The sequence below is a fragment of the Neofelis nebulosa genome, chromosome 13, assembly GCF_028018385.1.
Source record: "Neofelis nebulosa isolate mNeoNeb1 chromosome 13, mNeoNeb1.pri, whole genome shotgun sequence".
NCBI classification, from domain to species: domain Eukaryota; kingdom Metazoa; phylum Chordata; class Mammalia; order Carnivora; family Felidae; genus Neofelis; species Neofelis nebulosa.
Window position 1 is genome coordinate 75,913,232 of NC_080794.1, and position 22,413 is coordinate 75,935,644.

A 22,413-nucleotide genomic window follows, 5' to 3' on the forward strand; every position below is an offset into this window, starting at 1 on the left:
ATGCTATGTCTCTCTCTGTCCCAAAAATAAAAAAAAAAAAAAAAAAGAAACTGGCCTTTTTTAACTAACTAGATTTTTTTTTAATTTAACGTTTATTCATTTTGAGAGACAGACACACACACACACACACAGTGAGCAGGGGAGGGGCAGAGAGAGAGGGAGACACAGAATCTGAAGCAGGCTCCAGGCTCCGAGCTGTCAGCACAGAGCCCGACGTGGGGCTCGAACTCACAAGCTGTGATATCATGATGTGAGCCGAAGTCAGACACTTAACCTCCTGAGCCACTCAGTCATCCCTAACTAACTAGAATTTAAATAAAAACTTGAAGCTAGTGGCTCAGTTGGTTAAATGTCCGACTTTAGCTCAGGTCATGACCTTGCAGTTCGTGGGTTCGAACCCTGCGTCGGGCTCTGTGCTGACAGCTCAGAGCCTGGCTCCTGCCTCGGATTCTGTGTCTCCCTCTCTCTCTGCCCCTCCCCCCGCTCACCCTCTGTCTCTTAAAAATAGAACATAAAAAAAAAATGTTCTCCTTGGAAAAATTAAAACAGTGCAAATAGGTCATAAATTTTATTTTCTGAATGATCCTGATTGCAGCCACCTTGCTAGACGCTCTACTCCTGTTGTTAATTTGCTTTTCTGGAAAGGTATTTGTAAATAATCAGTCTTATTTCTTCCTTTTGATATTTGTGCTAGTACTTTGGCATGTCGTTTTGCATTGTCTAGGGACGTCCAGAATAATGTTTTAAAGAGTAGTGGTATCTGTTTCTGGACCCGAAACAATCTCCCATCATGATGTGTTATTTTTGTGGATTACTTTATCAGGTTAGGAATACTTCTTTCTATTCCTGGATTACTAAGAGTGTTTATTAGGAGTATTGAGATTTGTGGTATGCTCTTCTGTTTCCTTTGAGATGATGTTCTTTTTCACATTTAATCTGTTCATATCATAAATGGCCCATCAGTATAGTTTTAATCGTTGAACCACCGTTGCTTCCGTGGATAAACATGACCCGGTCATGCTGCATGATTCTTTAAACACTGTTGAATTTCACTTGCCAATATTCAGGGTTTTTTTCATTTTTGTCCCCCAAAATGAGATTTGGTTTTTCTTTGGTGATTTGTGTTGGATTTTTGGTATCAGAACTACGCTAAAACTTTATAAAACGGAAAAGACATACTCCTGAAACTTAAGGGCCTTTTATGTTGTCTTTTTATTAGTGATTTCAACGAGCCAGATTTTGTCCTTTTTGAAATAAGCGCATTCACGCATGGAACTTTTTGCTCCTTAGGCAACCTTCCAAGTATCGGTCCGTTTCTTTGCCCCAAGAATGATTTAGGAGTGTGTTTAACTTCCGGGCGTATTGATTTTCGGTCATGTATCTGCAGAAACGATCATACAGGTTTCCTTTGCGTTCTGTACACAGTTACACTGCGAAAATCCTTTTCAGCCTTACTGACGCTGGGATCACACTGCCACCAGTTTTTACTGGACGTATTTTCAAGTGTAGTAGGTAAATAACCAAGACGTTGCCCCCTTGAGGCAGAAGTCACCAGGTACTGCCCCAAATAATTCCGTGAAATAACAAGGAAAAACCCAAAATACAATTAACGTTTTATTAAAAAAAAAAAAAAAAAAATCGAACTCATCACTTGGTAAAGGGCACCAAGCGTATATAGCACAAAGAAAATAAATGCCCTGGGATTAGAAAGACTGTAGAAATCAGAAGAATTTTAGTTCTCAGGAACCAGTGTTAGAGAACTCTGATTGATCACCGCCCCCCACCCTGCCCCCGAAACGAGGCAGAAATGACAGATGAAATGTTTCAATCTTTGTTAACAACAGACGCATCAGAAGAGAAGACACAGAAGAACAGCACTGCCAATTTTAAGAGGAGAGAGAGTCACCCCGAAACAAAATTCGCCACCTTCTTCACGGAAGGGGCCTGGACATTATGCAGAACTTAAATAACTTTTCCCTTAAAAATGGCCTGGCCACAGGACGGAATCTGTAAACGCTGGGTCATCTTTTCTCCTATGGTAACGTAAAAAGTCCGATCTCAAAAAGATACTTTCAAATCTCAAAAAGACACTTTGCGCTGTTCTAAATTACAGGATTTTAAACATTTTTTCCCCCTATATAATACAGCATCACTTAACATTTTATTTAAAAGCAATTGATTCAGGCCTGCTTGAGGCTGGAAAAAAAAAAAAAAAAGTCCTGAACTTAGTGGGGACCTCACCTCAGCTTGGTCCCAAATATTCTCCCCTGTTCCTGTTTTTTCAAAAAGCATGTCATGGATGGCTTTACACAGGTGATATTGAGGCTGTTCAAAACCACGGAAGACTGAGTAGGACTTGCTAATGTTGGAGAGAACACACTTGGATGAGAGGTGACAGTCCAGAGTACAGGTCTTCTCGGTCACCAAAGCCACACGACCAGTGGGTCAGGGTCCTGCTACCTTGATTTCTTTCCCACCAAAGTCTCACCATCAGAAGCTTTTCGCTACTTACAAAGCTCGATACAGCAGTTGGTGAAAACTTCAAAGCAGAAACACAGAATACACCTGAATACAACAATGGATTATTTCCACTCAGTAGACTTAGGTCTCCAGAGAAGCCCTCTTTTTGTTGTTATATATTATTTCCTTTGGCTCTGAAGACAGAGCCTCCTCTTAGTCAGTGTTCTCCACCTGTAGTACCATAGTCCTTTTTTCTTCTGAACAAAGACTTTAATGAAGCAGGATTGTCACCAAGGTCCACGATGGCAGGAAAAGTCTTTAGATGAAACTCGTTTCCTAACTTGTTCCTTTCTTCTCCCATTCCTAGGGTGGCAAATACCAGCACCACCACCCGCCCCCCCGCCAAAGAAGAGAGTTAGTTAACATTGTTCTGTGTATATGGAGGTTGCTACGGAGGGTAAGAAGTATTTTTTTTGAAGCTTAGAGGCATTGGAGATGGTAATTGTTGTCTGTTCACAGTTTGGGGCACACGTTAAGAGATTCGGAGACTGTGGCACAGCGGAGCATGCTGGGAGTGAGGGAGCAGAGCCTCACGTGCTCATGTGGATTTAGGAGTTAGTCATCGGTGCATGTGCCCCCGAATCTCTCTGGCGGGTAATCAGGACAGAAATAAGGAACTGAGTTTGCCACCAACAAAGGCAGCTCGGGGCATGTTCTTTCGTAGGCGGAAGAGACTGCTAACACTTTAGCCCTCAGGGAGAAACACAGCAAGGGCACTCTGTCCTTGCTTACACCTTACCAAGCCCTTGGCCACCAGCTGGCTGGGGGGCTTTAGGCAAAGCCTATCACCTGTCCCTTCGGTTTTAGTGGCAGAAGGCCTTTAAGAATCACTGACTTTCTGACTTGGAAACTCGCCCGTCACAGCTTGTCTCTGAACTCAGGCTATCACCCTGGAATCTACTGGATAACCAACGGGTGGACAGTTGCAGGATCAAGGGTCCTCAGGCTGTGACCGGTAAGAACGTTTGGACCAAGTGCCCGAGCCTTTCTGGTTGCTCAGGGCCGAAGACGGAGCCAAAGGCACAAGGAAGCCTCAGCCCCTGCGTGAGAGCCAAGGGCTCAGAGCTGGCGCCCAAAGCGGGGACGTGCTACCCTAGGCAGACGAGGGACCCCGCCTTAGTGACAGTTCTGCCGTCCACGGTGGCCCCGCAGGAGGCTGGGCGTGACCGCCGCTTACCTTCGCTTTCTGGAGGACCGTGCCTTTGCCCGTGACCATGACCGAAAGAGGCCTGTTCTTGAGCGCGGTGGCAGAGTTGACCGGGGTGCAGTCTGGGGCAGGGGTGGGGGTGGCAGCCTTGGGCTGTGGTGGCGAGAGGAGAGCGAGGCCTGAGCCAAGGCGGGGCACGTGACCCGCCTCCCCCAGCCCCAGCCGCGGAGGTCGTGCAGGCGGCCGAGAGGAACCCCGCCGCTCACCCGGGGGCTCACGTTCTCCAGGTGGGTGGTGTCCACAGTGGTGCCCAGCGTCACAGGCCCGGCCTCCGCCTTCTTCAGGTTGTCCTTCACCTCCACGATGTTGAGCTCGAGGTCCACACGCCTGCTCTCCTCGATCCTGCACTCCTCGTCGATTTCCTTCAGCTTCTGCTCCAGGCTGGCCAGGACTCCCTTGTCTGCAGAGAATTTATCCGGCTTCAGGGGACAGAACCCCAGTGGAGACAGAACCCCGGTGGATGTGGCCCACAGTTCTGGCTCCACCACTCAGGGTTGGGGCCTGCGTGAGCATTCCGCAGAGGCTGGGGAAAGCTCTGGGGGGCAGAGAGCTCTGCCTTCATAACAGGGCATAAGTCAGAGGCCAAGGTCCCTTCTGGTAGGTTCTTAGCAGGTATCAAAACTGAGGGCCCCTATTGTTATAGCCACTGCCCAGGGAGGGAGAGAGCAGCTTTATTACTGACTCTTGGAGGATGCCTGTGCTGTTCCCACCTGCCCCACACAGTCCCCTCAATCCTGCTGGCACTCAGGGCTTCTCTAAGCCGAACGGAGTGGTGGTCCTCAGCCCTGCTACTTTCTCAGTCCTGTTTTATTGTCACCCTAGAGTTCTCAGATTGGTGCGGCAGCACCAAGAAATGCTGGCCTAGGAGCTCACCGCCAGGGGGAACGACGGTGCCATGTGTGTTCAATAGAGAGTCCTGAGCCAGCAGCCACTGGAATAACTTGGCCCTGTTTCCAAGTCTAGGGTAAGCGGCCACCTGTCAGCCCTTGTCAGAGGACAAGCAGTCACAGGGGCCACTGTTTAAGAAAAAATTCACGGAGAAAAAGCTGACAAAATGTTAAAGATGTTTTTGGAACCGGAGTCCTCGTTAGCAGTCAGTATCGCTATTTTGAGAATTACTTTCTTCAGGTCTGTGACTTACTAGCCTAAGATCTTCAGGGGTTACTTGCCAGAATACAGTAAAAGTTTTCTCCTACCCAGAAAATCCCCCTAGAAGAGAAAGGGCGGGGGATCCCCGGTTCTGCACCCCCAGCCCGGCTTGCTCTCCAGGTTTACAAGGACTGTGGCCAGTGCGCCTCTGGTCACGCTTGTTAGCGCACGTCCCAGCTCCGTAGGAAAGCCAGCTACTGTCTCCTTACCCCTGTGCGCTGGCAGCCAAGACCACTGGACCTTTGAAACCAGTAGTGCAAATTGATAGGTTAGGGGCTGCCTAGGGTTGGGGGGGGAGATAGGGAGTGACTGCTAATGAGTGTGGGTGGTAAAAATGTACAGATCTGTACAGATACTAAAAATCACTGACTTGTACACTGTAAATGGGTCCACTGTATGCTCTGTGAGTTGTAGCTCAGTAACGCTATTCTAGAACAAAGACAGTGGATGACTTTGGTGGAGGAGGGTCATGGGGGCACAGTCACATGCTAAGCTTCCCAGGAGTCTCTGGGTTTGTCCCCAGATCTGCTCAGGCCAGTTGTGTTGGTTGGTGCAAGTCTGCAATTTAAATAGCAAATAAGCACAAAGATGGACTCTATGAAAATGACGTAAGTGCTTCGGAAAGGTCCTATAAAAGGCAAGTTTCTAGGAAATGGCTGCTGACTGGTGGGAGGAGGATCTAGAAAATCATCTACAAGGAGATTTCCTGGCAAGTGTCTTAAGTGTGTGTTCACTGTAAGGAAACGAAGTCTGGGGGCGCCTGGGGGGCTAAGCGTCTGACTCCGGCTCAGGTGACGATCTCACGGTTTCTGAGTTCACACCCCACGTCGGGTTCCGCCCGCTCAGCCCAGCGCCTGCTTCCCAATCCTCTGTCTCCCTCCCCTGCTCGCCGGCTCTTTCTCTCAAAAAATGCAATAAAGAACTAAAGAGATCAAGCCTGGACATGATGGGTGCCGCGGTGCAGGTGTGGTTAACACAGGAAAGGTGACCTGGGACTCCCGTTGGCTGGCCTACACCTCGGCCAGAGGCTTTGGCACTCCATTACAAGAGGGAACTTTTTTTAGTGGCTATTCCTGAGAGCGAGACAGAGCACAAGCGGGGAGGGGCAGAGAGAGAGGGAGACACAGAATCCGAAACAGGCTCCAGGCTCTGAGCTGTCAGCACAGAGTCTGACACGGGGCTCGAACTCAAAAACTGTGAGATCATGACATACAGCCGGTCACTTAACTGACTGATCCACCTGGGCACCCCAAGACCGAATGTGCTTTCAGTGAAAACAAAACATGGCGGCCTAAATATGTAGTTTTTAGAGATTTCCTCCTCCCACCGGGTTTTTCCACTACCTCCTGGTCCTGGTGACGGCAGATCGGAGGGTCTCTGGACAGAATAGCAACACTTCAGACAGGATGGGGGAAGGGCCCGGCAGGGGAGCACCCGCCTGCACCAAACACCGATGTGGCGAAGGCTCACGGGCCCGCAGGCCCGGTGCACGGATCCAGATTCTTCCCCCGGAAGCCCACACCCCTCCACCTGGGAGGCCCCTTACCTGTGCATTTTAACAGGGTCTCTCTCAGCTCCCGTTTCTCTTTCCGGAGCTGAGCCAGGTGCCCCCGGATTTCTTCCTTCTTCTTCTCGAGCCTCTCCTTCTCCTCTGTGTACCGCTTCACCTCGGCTTCTGTCCTATTCTTGCCCAGTTTGATCTCTACAGACCCACAGAGGAGAACCCCCAGGTCAGCCAGGCTGGGACACAAGGGCCAGCCCAACCCACTGTGCAGGCTCAGACACAACCCGGCCTGGCAGGGACAGACAAGAAAATTGGGCCCACGCTTTCTTTGCGGTGTGACTTTGGGCAAGTCCCTTCACCTCTCTGAACCTCTCCTTCCTCGTCTGAAAGGGAAGGAACTGGACTAACTTCTGCAAGCCACTTCCAGAACATTCCACGCTAATCTAGCACAGGCACCTGCAGTGGTCACCCTCAGCTTGTCCTTCACAGGCAGGCTGGCCCCCGCTGGGGGGACGGCCGTAGTGTCGGGGCAGCTCGATGGGAAGGAGATCTTCTGCTGTTCAGTCTGGATTTTGACTGTCGTGAGTCTCACGGAAGGCTCTTCAGACTCCGGACTCTCCTGCCGCGCCTGCTTTGGGAGAAGGCGAACACGGCTCAGCCGGCCCAGGGGCCGCGAAGGCGAGGCCGGCCCACCTGCTAGAGGACAGGCTTACCTGCAGCTTGGGGTTCTCTGGAGGCTCTCCGAGGGGCTCATCTGGGGCAGGGCCCGGGTCTGCAGGGAGAGCCTCGGCTGGGGGGTCCAGCTGGGATGGCAGTGGGGAGTGGGCCCGGGTCTGCGCACTGCTGGGGCTGTGCAGAAAGGACTTGACAGGTGTGAGGTCCAGGTATACTCGGTCTGGCGGGGGCTCGCTCAGAGCGTCTGTCACAGGGGCGGCTTCAAGCGTTTCCACCTGCAGAGGAGAGACAGGTGGCTTTCACCACGGCCTCTGCTCCCCGGGGCTGTGGAGGGGGCACCGGACCCGCCTCCTGTCCCTGTCCCTGCCCCGCGCTGAGTTCACAGAGACCCGCCTCCTGGGGAAGTTTCCACTGAGCTGGACTTACAAGGCCAGGGTTTGAGCCCTGGATTTGCTGTTCAGGAGGTGGGAGACCCAGGACATAGTACCTACTGCTCCTGAATCTCCTTTCTGTAGAGAAAGGGACTAGCGGTGCCTCTGACCAGGCGGTTAGGATTCAGTGACAGAATCCGCAGAAGCCCTTAGCACAGCACAGAGTTCAATGCCCAGGAACTGGAACCTGCTGTCACTATGACTATTCACCATCAGTGTGGGCCTCAGCGGTTAATGGTGTCGCTGCTCCTGATCCCGACGCCACACGTCCCACCCCTCATGCTGACCGGCGTGGTTGACCAGCTATGTTAGCTGGACCAGTCCCCAAGCCAGGTACGCTGCACAAAAGATGGCCTGATTGCACTAGGTTCCTGCACACTGCAGGTGACTGGGAACCTGCCAGTCTTAGGGACAACCTGCCGATCTCTGACACTGAGGTTTGGTGGGAGGAGGAGGGGAGAGCCCAGCCTGTGTCCTTACCATGGCCGTCAGCTCCGACACTTCCACGTCGTCATACAGCATCTCCTGGCGGTCCTGGCTGGGCAGGCCATCGATGTAAGTGTTTGGCTCTGAGAACTTCCTCTGCATCAGTCTGGAAGACCCGGCAAGATACAGCAAGGGGAAGATCAGGGCAGGGTGGCCCAAAGCCACCCATCTCAAAGGACTTACGACAGCAGCCCAGGCCAGCTACGTCCCCCTCTCGGTGCCCAGGAAAACGGATCCCGTTGCAGCGGCTGGGCCGGCTCCCGCCAGAGCCACCTCGGCATCCTGACCCGGGACCGCTTCTCCCTGAGCCCAGTCTGCTTGTCTGGAAAGCAGAAGAACGAACCCTGCATACTGCGGAGCGAGCCTATCCCAGCAGGGGAGCCAGGACGAAGTGCTGAATCCACAACAAGGAAAGGGGACGGTCAGGAGAGGCTCCGACTCTGCCCCGAGGAGCTGGAGAGCGTCCATCCAGGCCAAGGGCACGTGGCTGCCCCCGGCCCAAGGCCTGGCTCAGCTCCTAGCTCTCAGCTGCTCCCGGGGCCCGGGGCTTCCTGCTGCTGGACAGAACGGGGCTGACCCGGAGTCCTCAGCTGCCGCCCTGCCCGGCGGAACAGGCCACCGGAGGCCAGTCTGGGCCCCAGTCTTGAAGCGTGGCTGGGAATGGGAAAGCGTGAAGCAGAAGGCCCCTTAATACTCACAGCAGAGAGGTTTTGGCCGCACTCACGATACAGGACACCCTGTCGGCATCCACGTAGTCGTAGGTGAATTCCTCCGGGTCTGTCTTGGAGCCTGACTCAGAGAGCAGGAGGCCTAGCCAGTGGCCCATTTCCTCGGACGACTTGGCCTGCGGGGGAGGCCGAGAGGCACGTGAGCAGCGCTGGAGTGTGTCGTCCGGTGCCCAGCCCTCCCGGCCCCGATGCCTGGCCGGGCAGGGCCCCGGAGAGAGCCTGGGGCCATGCTCCCCCACTGCCACTAGCTTCTCTCATCCCTGTGAGTCCAAATAACATTTCCTGCCACTGGGGATAATGCCACCTCAGTGACGCTGTGGACATTTGTCCCGAGTATCAGATGTGATTCACACATGTGTATTTCTAGAAGGCCAAGGAGCCCAGAGAGAACGATTAACACCATATGCATTTAAGGTCGACACCTCTATTTTATCAACGGTTTGTCAACCTAATCCACACATACAAGACTGAATCCCTAAGACATAACAAAATTTGCATTTCATTTCCAGTTTTACTACAGTCTTCCCAGAAAGGTTCTCTTAAATACCTTTCTTTATACCAGGTCGGCTGGCTCTAATAAATAACTAAATAAATGCCGGTGAAGTTGGAGCCTGTTTTTTTTTTCCCCCCCCCAGGGGACAATGCATTCTAATCAAATATGTACACTGGGTATCTTTTAAAATGCCAACATTGCTTCTTGCCTTCCCCTTCTGTCCTTCCCCGACCCAGCAGCTGGAGGAGGCATCTCGAAATCCGAACCCGAGCCCGCCCCCCTCCCCTGAACGCTTTTGTTCAGGGCCTCCCTTTGTATGCCAGTGGTTGTACCTCTGAGGGTCAACCCTCCCTCCCTCCCAGCCTCCCAACCCCGGCCTCCCCGCCACATGCAGGCTTCTGCACACATCACAGCACCCCCCACCACGGCTTTCCAGCAACTGTAAGTAATCCACTGGGTAATTCGTTGAATAACACCCCAGTCTCACGCTAGAATCCAAGTTCTGTGACAGCCTGTCTTGTTCACGATGTAACTGTACTGAGTAGATACCCGTCAACAGGACAGACGGGTGGATACAGACACGCTTGTCCCTGGGAAACAACCGGCGGAGCTTTTAGCCACCAGAGGGCAGTATTGGAGCACAATCTGGACGAAGACCCCGGCGTAAAGGACTAGGTGACCAGGGGTGAACCACGGGATGTTTCTTTGCGTGTTAAGAAGTCTGGCTCGGACCTGCCCCTGCTCAGTGCAAGGCATGAGGTCACCTCTTATTTTTGTAAATGTAACAGCACATCACACAGAGGGTGGGGAGTGGGAGAAAAGGTATCACAAACCTCGTTCTTGCCCCAGATAAGCCCTAACAATCGTCCCCTCTATGTACGGGGCCCCATCTGGTGATACACAAACCAAACCCACTGCGAATCCCCAGAAGGTTTTTCAAGCAGCTCAGGGAGTTATAAATACTCCTCCTGCCCTCAGGGCAGGAAGTAACTCATTGTCCCTTTCCTATAACACAACCACTCTGAGGTCAGAAAGGGAGTAGACAATTTTTTTTTTTTTTTTTTTAAGCGCAAAGAAGTAAAATGCAAGGGAGTAAAAATAACGCAGGGCTAGGCTGCATCTCCGAACAGGATGACGGTCCGCAGAGCACAGCAAACAGCCCGGAGCCCCGCACCCCATCGCCCACCCCCGCGGGCCAGTGGTACCTCGAGCTTGGCCAGCTCCTCGCCGTGGTGCAGGATGCGGAAGGAGTAGAGGTGGTCGGGGCTCGGGTCTGGGACCACCTCACAGCCCAGCAGGCTGACGGGCTGCTGGGCCACCTTGCTCCGGTTCCGGTCCAGGTAGAAGTGCAGGTGACTGTCCCTGACGGAGCACCAGCGGGACTTCCACTGGCTGTTGACCAGCACGTTCAGGTAGCCTGCCGGAGGGGACAAGGGTGTCCGTAGCTGCCACCACCTCTGGGCCTCCTAGAAGCTCCCCCAGAACCTCAGTTCCAAGACCTGTCGCGCCTCGCAATAGGTCTGTCCCGAGGGCAGCGAGCCGTGTCGTTGACTAGAGCAGGCGGGCGGCGCGGGGGTACAGGACGGGGCCCCCTCACCCTCCTACCCCCACTGGCAGCCGCCCTCCTCACCGCCTCTGGTCACTCAGGCCACGTGCAGGAGGGTCCCCGGCCAGGGCCGCCTCGCTGCAGGTGCCGTCACGCGCTGACCTCCACAGCCCTAGTTCCGTCACCATCCCCGACGGACAACCTTCCCATCACTGGGCCTCGGCTGCCAGGTCCTCCTCCCTTCTCATCCTCCCCAGTGCGGCTGGCCTTGCTGGGCCCTGCCCCGGTCCTGCACTCTCTGCGAGGCCTGCAGAACCCCTGGATCCCAGAGCAGTGAAACCTGTTTCCGCGTCAGCCTCCCCAAGCGGACCCTGGGCTTCTCGAGGGCACGCAGTCTGCCACCTTCACCTCCAGCGCCCCGGGCGCGTGCCCTGTGGCCTCCCCACCAGGGAGCCCCTCTCTCCGTGGGCCAGCAGAGGCGGCCGGCGCTGGGGTGCATCCGTCATGCAATCCTTTATTGTTCTCAAATGGTTGCAAGTATTGGGTTCCGCTTCCCGAGGACACGCCTTCCCCCTGCCTTCCACTTGGACATATACGGAGCTGACACCATGGGCCAAGCACGGCCTTGTCCCCGGGGCTATAGAGATGAGTAAAATCCAGTCCTCAGGACCCCCTGCACAGCCCGTGGACCTCTCTCTGGGCTGCTCACCTTCCCAGAGGGACCGGCTTACAAAGCGGATACCTCCTCCATTCTAGAGGATTGGAAGCTGTTCTGAGCCCTAACTGGGCTGAACTAAGCCACGCGGCAGGTCACGGAGCCTGGCCACCCTCCGGCCCACCCAGTGCGGGGCATACAGTGGGGATCATGAGTCCCTCAAGGCCACGTGGACATAGCCACAAGGACACCTGCAAAGTAGAGGAATCCAAGGCCAAGCCCTAGGAATTCTGGCTCATCCAGGCGGTGCCCCCACTTGTCTATCACAGTTCTCTGGACCACAGAGAACTCTGGGTCAAGAGAGCAGGGAGCCCAGATGCCACATCTTGAGGAAGGGAACAGCTATGTGCTCTGGCACCCTTCCCTAGCCACAGGGGACAGGAGCGTGCTTCCCTGCTGAAGGGACTTCCAGCAATAATCCAGTCACACCTCCCAGTGGCTCAGTGAGACCAGGCTTTTGGGCCAAACACTGTGCCCCCTGAGGCTGCAGGGGCTGCAGAGCTGGGCCACTACCCGGTGCCCTGGCCAGAGAAACAAGAGGCTCCAAAGGTGAGGGCCCCTCTGCTGATTTCCTGCCCCACCCGTCTACTCCGCCAGCCTCAAAAACCACAACTCAACTGGGACTCAGGAAAGGAGCCCAGCGCTGGGACATGGGTTCCATGAGGAAGAGGAAAAGGCCTAAAGGTGGATCATAATGGCCTTCAGGCTCCGGAGTGATCGCAAGGAGTCCCAGGTTGGGAGCCAGGACAGAGGCCAGGATGTTTTCTGGGAAAGGCCTCAGTTTCCTCAAGGCTGAGAGGGGAGGAGAGATGACGTCTATGAGCCTAGCAGCACCCATAACATCCTCTGTACCCTTCTGTCTCTCCCTTAATGGGGTCTCACTGTCCCCATCTCAGAATCCTTGCTCGTGCCCAAGGATGCCACCTCACCCTGTTTAGCTCCTGCCCGACCTTCAGGGCTCGGGCCTGATCTTGGAGTGGGAGAGGTTCTTTCCCTGGGTCCTTACAGCTATGACAATGACACAGCGTGTGGCTTAGGGGTACGAAGCCACCATCACTCCTGCGCCGTGAGTCGTCAGGGCTGTGTCCTCCCCCTGCCCGGTCCCCTTCCCCTAGCCCTGCTTGCCACGCTCCTTCAATACTGATCAAATAAAAAGAGCACTGGGGAGACAGCAATCAATTACCAGCACTTCTGCAAAGGACCCAGCACTGCAGCAAAGACAGAGTCTGGTCAGGCATAAGGAACGGCCTGCAGCAAAGGTAAACAGAAGCCAGGAGCGACAGGTTCGCCATCGCCCAGAAAGGTTTAAAGCAAGACCGAAAATCTCTGCCTGGGCCGTGACAGCGGCCTTCGGCTACGGTTCTTACTGGATGTCTCGAGGGACCTGTCCGGAGGCTCCAGCGAGGTAGACTTCTTCCTGCCCAGATTCATTAGGTTGCTCAATTTGAGGCCAGTAGAACATTTCTTCTTGACTGTCAAGATGAGAGAGAAACCCATCAGCACGGCACACGGCCCACCGAGGCGTCCCGATGAAAGACAGAAAGAAGACCAGACCCGTTCCCGCTCCCTCTGCCCCTCCCTGCGTTCGGGCACACACGGGTTTGCACTCACACGCGCGCCTGCCCCCCCAAACCAGGATGCACGGCCCAAAGTCAGGTGCCCCTAGAATCGCACATTCATGAGGGGCCCCCCCCCAGCTCCTCTCACAGAACATGTCAGCCCTCGAGAATCTCCGCGGACTCTTGGCTCAGAGAGATTGGGTCCGGGGTTAGCAAACGAGAAGACATACAAGAATATTCCAACCCCAGCAAATTCATAAAACGTGACCTCAACGAGGTCGTCTCTCTCTTTTTCCCGGATTTGTCAGCTGTGTTATTTCCAGGCAGTTTATAAGCTGGAGGCACGTTGGCAGCAGCTGTCCCAACCCGTTAGGGTTGAGCCACACAGCCACGTCTCACGGCGTGGGGTCCCATCCCCCCTCCCAGGGCTCGGCTGAGGGCTACAAGCGTTGTTACCATCTTTGGCCTCTGGGACCTCAGGGTGGCCATCTACGGAGCTCCCATATTCCGGGGCTGACCCGTACTTCTCCGTTACATCTGGCTGTGGAAAAGAGGGAGACAGGTGAGCCATCTTGTCTGGGAACGGTTACCTCAGGGATCGCGGTTTAAGGGAAACCAATAGATAGCTTTTGGGTGTCGGCTAGAGGTTCCTGTGGAGTCTGGGTCACCGATGGGACACTGGCCACACTTCCCTTGGGCCTTCTGGGGGACATGCCTTCACCTTCCCTTTTGCTGCCCCATCCCAGAGACCCTCCTCTACTTCAAGGCCACCACACATTCAAGTTTACAAGTTCTCAAAATGCTATTCGGCCTGATGCAACAGCGGCCCCGTAGCCAGCGTGAAAGGCAGGTGGCCAGCTCTGGGGCATCAGAGTTGACGTCCCGGCCGAAGCCTGCTGTCAGGCTGGGAACTATCCAGACAGGAGCGTGAGCAAGGCTTTTAAGAACTGACTGTGCGGGGGCGCCGGGGTGCCTCAGTCCGTTGAGCGTCCGACTTCGGCTCAGGTCATGATCTCGTGGTTCGTGAGTTCAAGCCCCACATCGGGCCCCGTGCTGACAGTGTGGAGCCTGTTGGGAATTCTCTCTCTCTCTCCCTCTCTGCTCTTCCCCTGCTCACTCTCTCACTCTCAAAAAAAACTAAAAAAAAAAAAAAAAAAGAAGGGACTGTGCCACTAACACATCACTAACACATCAGGCTTCAGAGAAGGGCCAGCTTGCCTGCACAAGTTCAGACCACGATTTGAACCCTGGCTGGAACGCTCTCCATCCAGTGCTGGTGCTTGACTTACAAGCCTCTCTGGGCCCTGCGGTACATGTGTTTCAAGAGGGATAACATCCCCATCTACAGCCCTAGGGCTGCTAGGGGACTAGAGACTTTCCAGAAGGGTGTGCTGGCCGCCGCTGCTGTTAGAATGTGAAGCACTCAGAATATTCCAACCAAGCTTCTCCCAGAGAACCACTTCCTCCAGACCCCTGGGTAACAAGCTGAGGGTCTCCCAACCAACGGGACTGGCCTCAGGCGGTGGCTCGAGGACTGACATACGTGACCGGGTTACTCCATGAGGAATGGCCGGTGCCTTCCCGATGAACGGAGCGCCTCCTCCCTACTCGAGCCATCCACGTACCCTCTGCCCTCTCCCCTGCCGGGGCAGGGCCCAGGGTGAGACCCAGCAACGCCGCTCTGTGCACACCCGGGCTCCGGGGCACCTACCTGCAGATTCTTGGGGACACGGAATGGGAAGCCTCAGGCGACGGCCCTCCCCTCGGCCAGCACTTGGCCCTTAAACTGGGGCCCCACAGCTCCGTGCGAATGAGCAACAGAGCCCCTCTGGCTGGAATCAACCCAGGACGGTTCTCCCAGCCCGGAAGCTCTACTGAAAGTAAGTGCAAAACAAGGGCCTCATACCACGAATTTCCCTGATTAAGAATGGAGGGCACGCTGACCTTTGTTCCAATCGGCTTCCTGCGCCCAAGCAAGAAAACATTTCGGGTTTGTATCAACTTCCTCAGTTTTCCTGCCAACCTGGGAACCACTGCCCTTATCCCAGCATCGTACGTTTCCCACTCATGGGGCTGAGGTGCGAAAGCAAAGGTCTGTTTCATGCTTGTAACGTTCACGGAGGAGAAACAGGACTGCACTCTCCTCCAGGCAGGACAGAGGCTTACTTTCGGGCCGCTCAGGCGCTGGGCGTCTGGGGTGTACTGATTTCCCTCGGGTGCTCCTTCTGCAGGCAGGCCACTCACCTCCTGGATGACCTGAAGGAAGAGAAAGCCGTCAGCGGAGTCGCCTGCTGGCCGGTACTCACAGCCAGACGGCAGCTGGAGCCCCTGGAGGCGACAGGCGACGCACAGTTTCCAAGGGACGGAGACCCTGCCTCTCACCCCTGGCACCTGGCCCGTGACCGGACAGCCTGCGGTGGGGGCCGCCCGTTCCGTGGGCCCACTCCCCTGCAGACCCCCCCCCCCCACCACGTTCCGCTGGTGGCCGCTTTATCGCAAAGCCTAAAGATGCCCCAAGCCGCCAGCCCTCAGCTCTGCCAGCCCCCTTCCTGCCCTCATCTTGGGCAAGATGGGCCGTTCAGCCACGGGTCTGATGAAGAACTGCCCACCCCCCCCACCCACCCCCGGCTTTTCGGGAGCCATGGAGCTTGCTGCAGAGAGCCTCCACGCTGCTCAGGAAGCAGGCCTGCCAATGGCCTTGGTTCGGCACTGGCTGTCCATCCAGACTCACCTGTCACAGTCCACCCCCGCCCCCCGGAAGAAGCCTTTTAACTGGGGGCGAGGGGGGGTGCTGGGCTGGGGGAACCAGGGTCAGAGGCGGCTCTGGCCACTCTCAGAACCGCTGTTCTGAGCCCGGAGCCACCTGGGGGATTTCCAGAGGGTCAGCGCCCCGGGCAGCCACCAACAGCCCTCTGGGCTCAGCAAGAGTACATTCAGAGACCCTCCCTTTTCGGTGGCTGCTTAGAGCAGTTTATAGAGACAAGTTCAAAATGAGAAAAGCCGAAGAACAAAAGGAAGAAGGGCAGTGGGGACGGGGGAATACACAGCATTTCTCGCCTCTCCCATGGACTCCAGTTCGGGACGCTGGTCCACACGGCAGACCAAACGTGCAACGTGGTGCCGTGGGAAGAGGGCAGCACCGGAATCGGCCCGCCAGCTGCGTGATCACGGGCCTAAGCTGCAGTCACCACGTCTGTGGGATGGGACGACACCGACACCACCGGGCGGCTGTGAGGACTCGGTAAAGGACTCGGCACAGGCCAGGCACGTTCATTACCATCCTCATTAGCTGGGGCCTGGATATGCGGACCCCTTCGCAGGGGAAGCATGCTAAGCCTGGAGTCCAGACTCGAGGGCTTCTCTGGGGGAGCCCTGCCTTGTGCTTTCCTTTTCTGGGGTTCTCATCCCACATCTGCATTTCCCGTTCACCGCCACCTACTGTCCCTACAGCCAGGCCCATCTCTGTGCTCACCTGACCAGGGAGGAGAAGGGCCTCTGTGAAGGCCCACAGAGAGGCTGTGCCTTCTGAAAGTATTCTTGTCTTTGAAACCACCGGCAGGGGTCTCGAGATGAGGGCATGAGAGTTGGGAAGGGAGGCTGGGGTCAGAGGAAGAGCAGGTGAGTGTGAGCAGTCAGAGGAACAGCACTGGGAGCAGGAGTAGCATGTGTGTGTGTGTGTGTGTGTGTATCTGCAAGTGTGTGTGCATGTAAGTATTTGTATGTACATGTGTGGATGGGGTAGAAGGCACCTATGCTGAGTGCCCCTACACTGGACATGCATCAGTGTGGCTGTGATAGAGGAGGTGGGGAGGGAAGGAAAGAGGAAGGGAGGGAGGGAGGGAGGAAGGGGAGAAGGGGGGAAGGAGGGAAAGATGGAAGGAAGAAAGGAAGGAAGGGGAGAAGAAGGGAAAGGAAGTGGGAGGAAGGGGTGAGTAAGGGGGGAAGGAGGGAAAGAGGGAGGGAAGGAAGGAGAGGGAAAGGGTAAGGAGGGAGGCAGGGGGAAGAGGGGAAGGAAGGAAGGGGGAAAGGAGGGGGGAAGGAGGGAAGGAAGTAGTGAAGGAAAGGGGAATGAAGGGAGGGAGGGAAGGAAGTTTGGAAGGAAGGGGGAAGGAGGGAAGGAAGGAAGGAAGGAAGGAAGGAAGGAAGGAAGGAAGGAAGGAAGGAAAGGAAGGAAGGAAGGAAGGAAAGAAGGAAGGGGAGAAGAAGGGAAAGAAGGAAGGGGGAAGAGGGGGGTAAGGGGGGAAGGAGGGAAAGAGGGAAGGAGGGAAGGAAGGAGAGGGAAAGGGGATAAGGAGGGAGGTAGGGGGAAGAGGGGAAGGAAGGAAGGGAGAAAGGAGAGGGGAAGGAGGGAAGGAAGTGGTGAAGGAAGGGGGAAGGAAGGGAGGGAAGGAAGGAAGTTTGGAAGGAGGGGGGAAGAAGGGAAGGGAAGGGGGAAGGAGGGAAGGAAGGAGGGAGGGAAGGAAGGGGGGAGGGAAGAGGGAAGGAGGGAAGGAAGGAAGGAAGGAAGGAAGGAGGGAGGGAGGGAGGGAGGAAGTTTGGAAGGGGGGGAAGAAGGGAAGGAGGGAAGGAAGGGGGGGGAAGGAAGGAAGGAAGGAAGGAAGGAGGGACCTCTCTGGCTCTGGTCTCACCAGGGGTCCTGCTGGGTCTGGAGATCCCTCTGCAGCTGTGGGCCCCTTCTTGGTGCAAACCTCATACCTTCTGGAATTGTCATGCTTATTTTTCATATGGGGCAAACCAGGCTTCATCATCACTAGGAGCTGTACCGTGTATCTGTAGGCAGAACTGACCAAGGCCATTTGTGATGGTAGAATACAGGGCTGCGGTCACACAGCACCAGGTTTGAGACCGAATCCTGCCACTCACTGGCCAGGTGACCTCGACTGGTCATCTCCCTCTGAGCCTTAATCACCACCCCTGTAAAATGGCAGTATTAACATCGCCCAGCACCCCCCGCCCCCCCAGTGTGGTTAGGTGGGTTAAGTTTGCCAAGAGCACATGGCCCATGGTAAGTGCTTTACACGTGGCTGTGCTGTTGATTCTTGCTTAATAAGGAGGCTCCTGGTGCCTCTCTAGAGGCCAAAAGGCAAACGAATGTCCCCGAGGGCCCAGCTCCAGGCCCGGCAGCAGGGTGCCGTGATCCCTTCGTTCCGAATGATGGCTACCACCTGGAACACGGAAGCCCTGGGAGTTTGAAGGACTGTAGATCCTTTACCCTTGACAATGGCCATCCCTTGTAGAAAAAGTCAGGGAGGCAGAACTGAGGAGCCCCCGGGGAGCCCGCAGGGGAACAGGCCCGTGTCTCCCCAGCCCAGTGCCACCCTCACCCTGAGCCACTGCTCTGCTTGGTCCCTGCTCTGCAGGCCGAGCACGATCACATCGGCATTCATGGGCGTGATCTTTAGCTTGTGCTCCTTCTTCCGCACTTGCTTCTCCTTGTGGATGACGCTGCTGCCCACCAAGTTCACGTCCAGCTGCGGGCTGTGGTCCTTGGAGGATTTGTAGCACTAGAAGGGAAGAGAGACGCCCTGAGGCTCTGCCAGGCCTGGCGGGGTTCCGCAGCGGAGGGGCCGCAGGCACAGCAGGACCCCCGGGACCTGGGCGCTGCCCAGCAAAACCAAAGGTGCGGACCCGTGGCCTCGAATATCAGCAGCTCTTGTTCTCGGCACCAGAGTGACCAGGCTGATTGTCTCCCCTCCCACACCCCTCCTCCTTGCCAGTCTCGCCCAGGGATGCCCCAGACCCCGCTTATCCATGCTGCTCGAAGGTCCTTGTAGGCCTCAGCTTGCTCCTAAAAACATCCTCTGTAGCCAACTCTCATACTTCTGGCTGGACTCACTCACTTCCCCGCCTGTCTACATTTCTTGCTTAGCGCCCTCAGGAAGGGGGCCGTAGGGAACCGAGACTAAGCTTCGTATCTGCTTAGTTCAGAAAATGATGTGTTAGTGAAAAAACACGGGGACTTGCTTCCCCTCCCAAAATACTTGGCCCCTCAATTTGTCACAGGTATAAAGGGCATCCTCACGGGGCTGCTGAACAGGCTTACCAGAAAGAACATCTGCACAGAATCGGGCATGTTGTGAGTGGTGAATTAAGGGCACTTATAACGATTCCAAGGAACTGCAAATTAGGACATAAAACTGTGAATTTTAATTTAGAATCACAGGAAATAGGGCTGTGGTCAGAGTAACAGCTTCTGATTTCTTTAGGGGTTTTGTCTTATAATCAGTAATTCAAAATACTGTGACTTCTGAGACGATGCCTCTCATTCTAGTGCCGCACAGGTGAGTGCAGTAGCCAGAACTGGGGCTGGGGGAGTCCTGACCGTGCAGCAGGGTGGGGTCAGGATGTGAGGAAGGAGCCCTCAGGCCGAGGGGACAAGATTCCTGGAAACCGTCTACGGGATGGGACTGGGGGCAGGGAGTGGTAACCCCAGCCCCCTCTGAATGACAGATGAAGGCTACTAGACCCTTTTAGTTGAGATAAGGCACTTTCGTTCACGCAAAGTTCTGCACACAATTTTGGGTTAGGAAGCGGAGAAAGCCTCCAGACATAAAAGGCTCTGACCGCCTAGTACCGGGGTCCATCTCCCCAACTCCCCCAAAGAGAAAAGACCGGAACACAATGAGAGACCCACTGACCAGGAGCCTGGTGTCCTTGACGACGCATAGCTGCTTGGCCCACTGTCCCAGCCACTTCTTGCGCCACAGGAAGGCACAGATGCGGGCGTCGCGCATCAGCTCGATGCCGGCCTCAGGCGACGGCCACTGATAGGGGGCCGACTTGCCCTTGCTGTTTTCCTCTTCGTCGTAGGACTCGTAGGAGCTGCTCACTGCCTCTCCGTCCTCTGCAAGGAAGAGCCACGGGGTCACGGACCCATCGGGCAGGGGCCATTCCAAACGTGCTCCGTCCAGGAGGGAGGGCAGCAGGCAGGGGCGGCCAGCGGCCTCCAGGCCGCAACGCACCTGCCTCTCTGTGCCCTTGAGCCAGCCTGACAGCCACCGACCACAGACCTGGGCAGGCCTGGCCCCCAGATGTCCTCAGTGAAGCTTCCTGGATGCTGCTTCTGGCCACAGACACGTAACTAAAACCAGGAGTCTCTCCCTTTTCCTCCTCAAATCTGTCACCCCAGACTCCGCAGAAACCTCCAACAAGACACTGCCCACAGGCAACTGTTCGCACTTCACAAGGCCAGTGCCCCCCCCCCTCCACCCCCCAGGGCCTGTTTCTTCACGTAAAGGAAGAAGCAGGGGGTGAGTCTAGCAGCAGGCATTCTATGGGCCACAGGAAGGGCTCACCATCTGAGCCCAGGCTGGGCACATGCTGAGCCTCCCACAGCCACCTGCCCAGCGGGGCCTGCTCTGTCCCTGGTCTTGTCCTGGGATTGGGGGGGGGGGGGGGAGGGGGAGGTGGGCTATAGCTTCTTAGGGTGAAAGAAACCGCAGTCGGAAATGGCTCTGTGGGGAAGGCCGGCCGGCCCCCTCAGTCACAGCCCTTTCCCAAACCCACTTCCAGCCTCCCCAGACTCTGCTCGCTCTCCCCCACCCACTGCACACCTCCCTGCACAGACAGCCCCTTCTGCTGGCTTCCATTCCTACCCTTCCTCCGCCTCTGGCGACCAGCCCACCTCACACGTGTGTTCCGTTCAAGAGAATCCCCAAGCTCACCAAGCACAAACTGTTCGATTCTGTACACGCTCCACGTGCCTCAGTTTCTGTCCTCCCCCCGGACCCTGTGAGAGTTGCTCTGTTCTCTAGGCCTCGCTGTGCTATTCAAGATCAACAAAAACTAGGTGAAGGACAAAGTCAGTAAAACCCCAAAAAGCAGGACACGGAGAAAAGAGAATCTCAGGATCTCTGGTGCAATCCCTGCCTCGGCACGCAAATCCTGTCTGTTGGAATCTTGGTGCTGCGCTGGCCTCTGCTTGATTTCCCCCCTGGATGGATACCTCCTTCTATTACTGGGTAGTGATAACAGAAAGTCAGGCCGCTATCTACTCCCCCGGGACTTCTACAGACATGCTCTGGCCCTTTGCGTCGCAGTGAATACACCTCCTCTACCCTCCCCCTGATCCCCTTTGGAAAAAAGTCAGCCTGTGGGCCCATAGCCTTCCCTTCTGCAGAAGCCCCTTCTACTCTCTGCACAGCCGGGGTCCTACGTACTAGGAAAACAGCACCACCTCTGAATTAAAACATAGAAAAACGGAATGAGGCCACGGCCACAGTTATTCCAGCTCCAATGCCAATGAAAATGTGCTTTACTATTCCTAAAAACAACACCGTCAGTATTTTAACACCAGTCTTCTTTAAAAGCAGTGTGGTACTACTCCCTTTCACATCGTCATAAAAACGTGGCACAGTTCATAATTTCACACCTATTAAAGAAGCAAAGATTGAAAGCCGTGGCGTAGCCAATGGGAGAGCCGAACTCTCCCACTGCCGGTAGGAACATACAGGAACGCAGGCCTCTCAGAAGACTACCCAGCAGCTTGTTGTTTTGTTTCAAGAGCCGTAAAAACACCCATGCCCTTTGACCCCCACAATCCCAGTCCTGGGAGTTGATCCTAGGAAACTAGTTTTTTTTTTGTTTTTTTTTTTTAAATAAAGAAGCGGAGGGTGGGGGAGGTTACATGCGCCAAGATATTAAATCCAGGGCCATTTACAGTCAGCAGAAGGAGAGCAGGGAGGTGGGGAAGCATGACTGCATCCACTCTGGAGCATGCCCTGCGACAATAATCAAGGAGAACTCTGAAGGCCAGTCCTCAGCCCAGTAAATAGGATCTAAGTAAGAAGGCCCAATTAAACTGATATGTGCGAGATTTTATACCCACAGCTCGGTACTGAAGGGCAACAGGGAGAACTCAAGATAGCTGCTTTGACCAGGTGGGAGGAGCAGGGTGATTTTACTTGAAAAAAAAAAAAAAATGTCCTCATGGTCACTGCGGCATTATCTGTACAATAAGTGAAGTAAGAACGATACAATGTCACTGGGATGCCTCCTTCAGTAGCAAAACTTAATAGAGGGAGGCCTCCGAGTTTAGCATGAAGAAGCGGGCCGAACCCCCTCACTGGCTGTGCTTCTGGGGTCCCCCAGGTGTTCCGTGGAAAATTCTAACACCTGTCCATCCACTCCGGGGCGGTCTGCGGAAGCTGAGAACAAACAGCAAATCACAGTAGCTCAAACTACCTGCAGCCGCACCGGGGGAGCTTGGGGCAAATGCACCGTAACTTCCTTTATCTCTAAGAGCGATCATAACACGGCCGTGAACGTAGGGCAGTCTTAAAGGAGGTACTTGGCTTCCAGGGGTCACGGGACGAACAGGAGTGACAGGCAGGATGCTCGGACGATTCCATCCCATTTCTGCACCCCTGGGGGGACCGCGCCCCAGCATGTGCTGCTGGAG

General features: G+C 55.1%; 1 protein-coding gene across 7 annotated transcripts in view; it reads right to left on the minus strand.

Moving 5' to 3' along the window:
- Positions 1-555: 555 nt before the first annotated feature.
- Positions 556-22,413, minus strand: part of AFAP1L2 (actin filament associated protein 1 like 2) — a 99,186-nt gene continuing 77,328 nt past the window's right edge. For 3 of the 7 annotated variants that reach the window (XM_058697860.1, XM_058697861.1, XM_058697857.1), the window contains 14 exons: positions 19,652-19,857; positions 18,338-18,517; positions 15,180-15,269; positions 13,470-13,554; positions 12,822-12,926; positions 10,399-10,610; positions 8,671-8,816; positions 7,967-8,078; positions 7,094-7,330; positions 6,837-7,011; positions 6,423-6,578; positions 3,934-4,127; positions 3,698-3,820; positions 556-2,823 (listed from right to left, as the gene is read on the minus strand). In XM_058697860.1, the coding sequence (XP_058553843.1) occupies positions 2,797-2,823; positions 3,698-3,820; positions 3,934-4,127; positions 6,423-6,578; positions 6,837-7,011; positions 7,094-7,330; positions 7,967-8,078; positions 8,671-8,816; positions 10,399-10,610; positions 12,822-12,926; positions 13,470-13,554; positions 15,180-15,269; positions 18,338-18,517; positions 19,652-19,857 (2,048 nt within the window). In that variant the 3' untranslated portion in view covers positions 556-2,796. The remainder of the gene's footprint in view (positions 2,824-3,697; positions 3,821-3,933; positions 4,128-6,422; positions 6,579-6,836; positions 7,012-7,093; positions 7,331-7,966; positions 8,079-8,670; positions 8,817-10,398; positions 10,611-12,821; positions 12,927-13,469; positions 13,555-15,179; positions 15,270-18,337; positions 18,518-19,651; positions 19,858-22,413) is intronic. The other 4 variants (XM_058697863.1, XM_058697858.1, XM_058697862.1 and 1 more) reach the window with 2 other exon arrangements.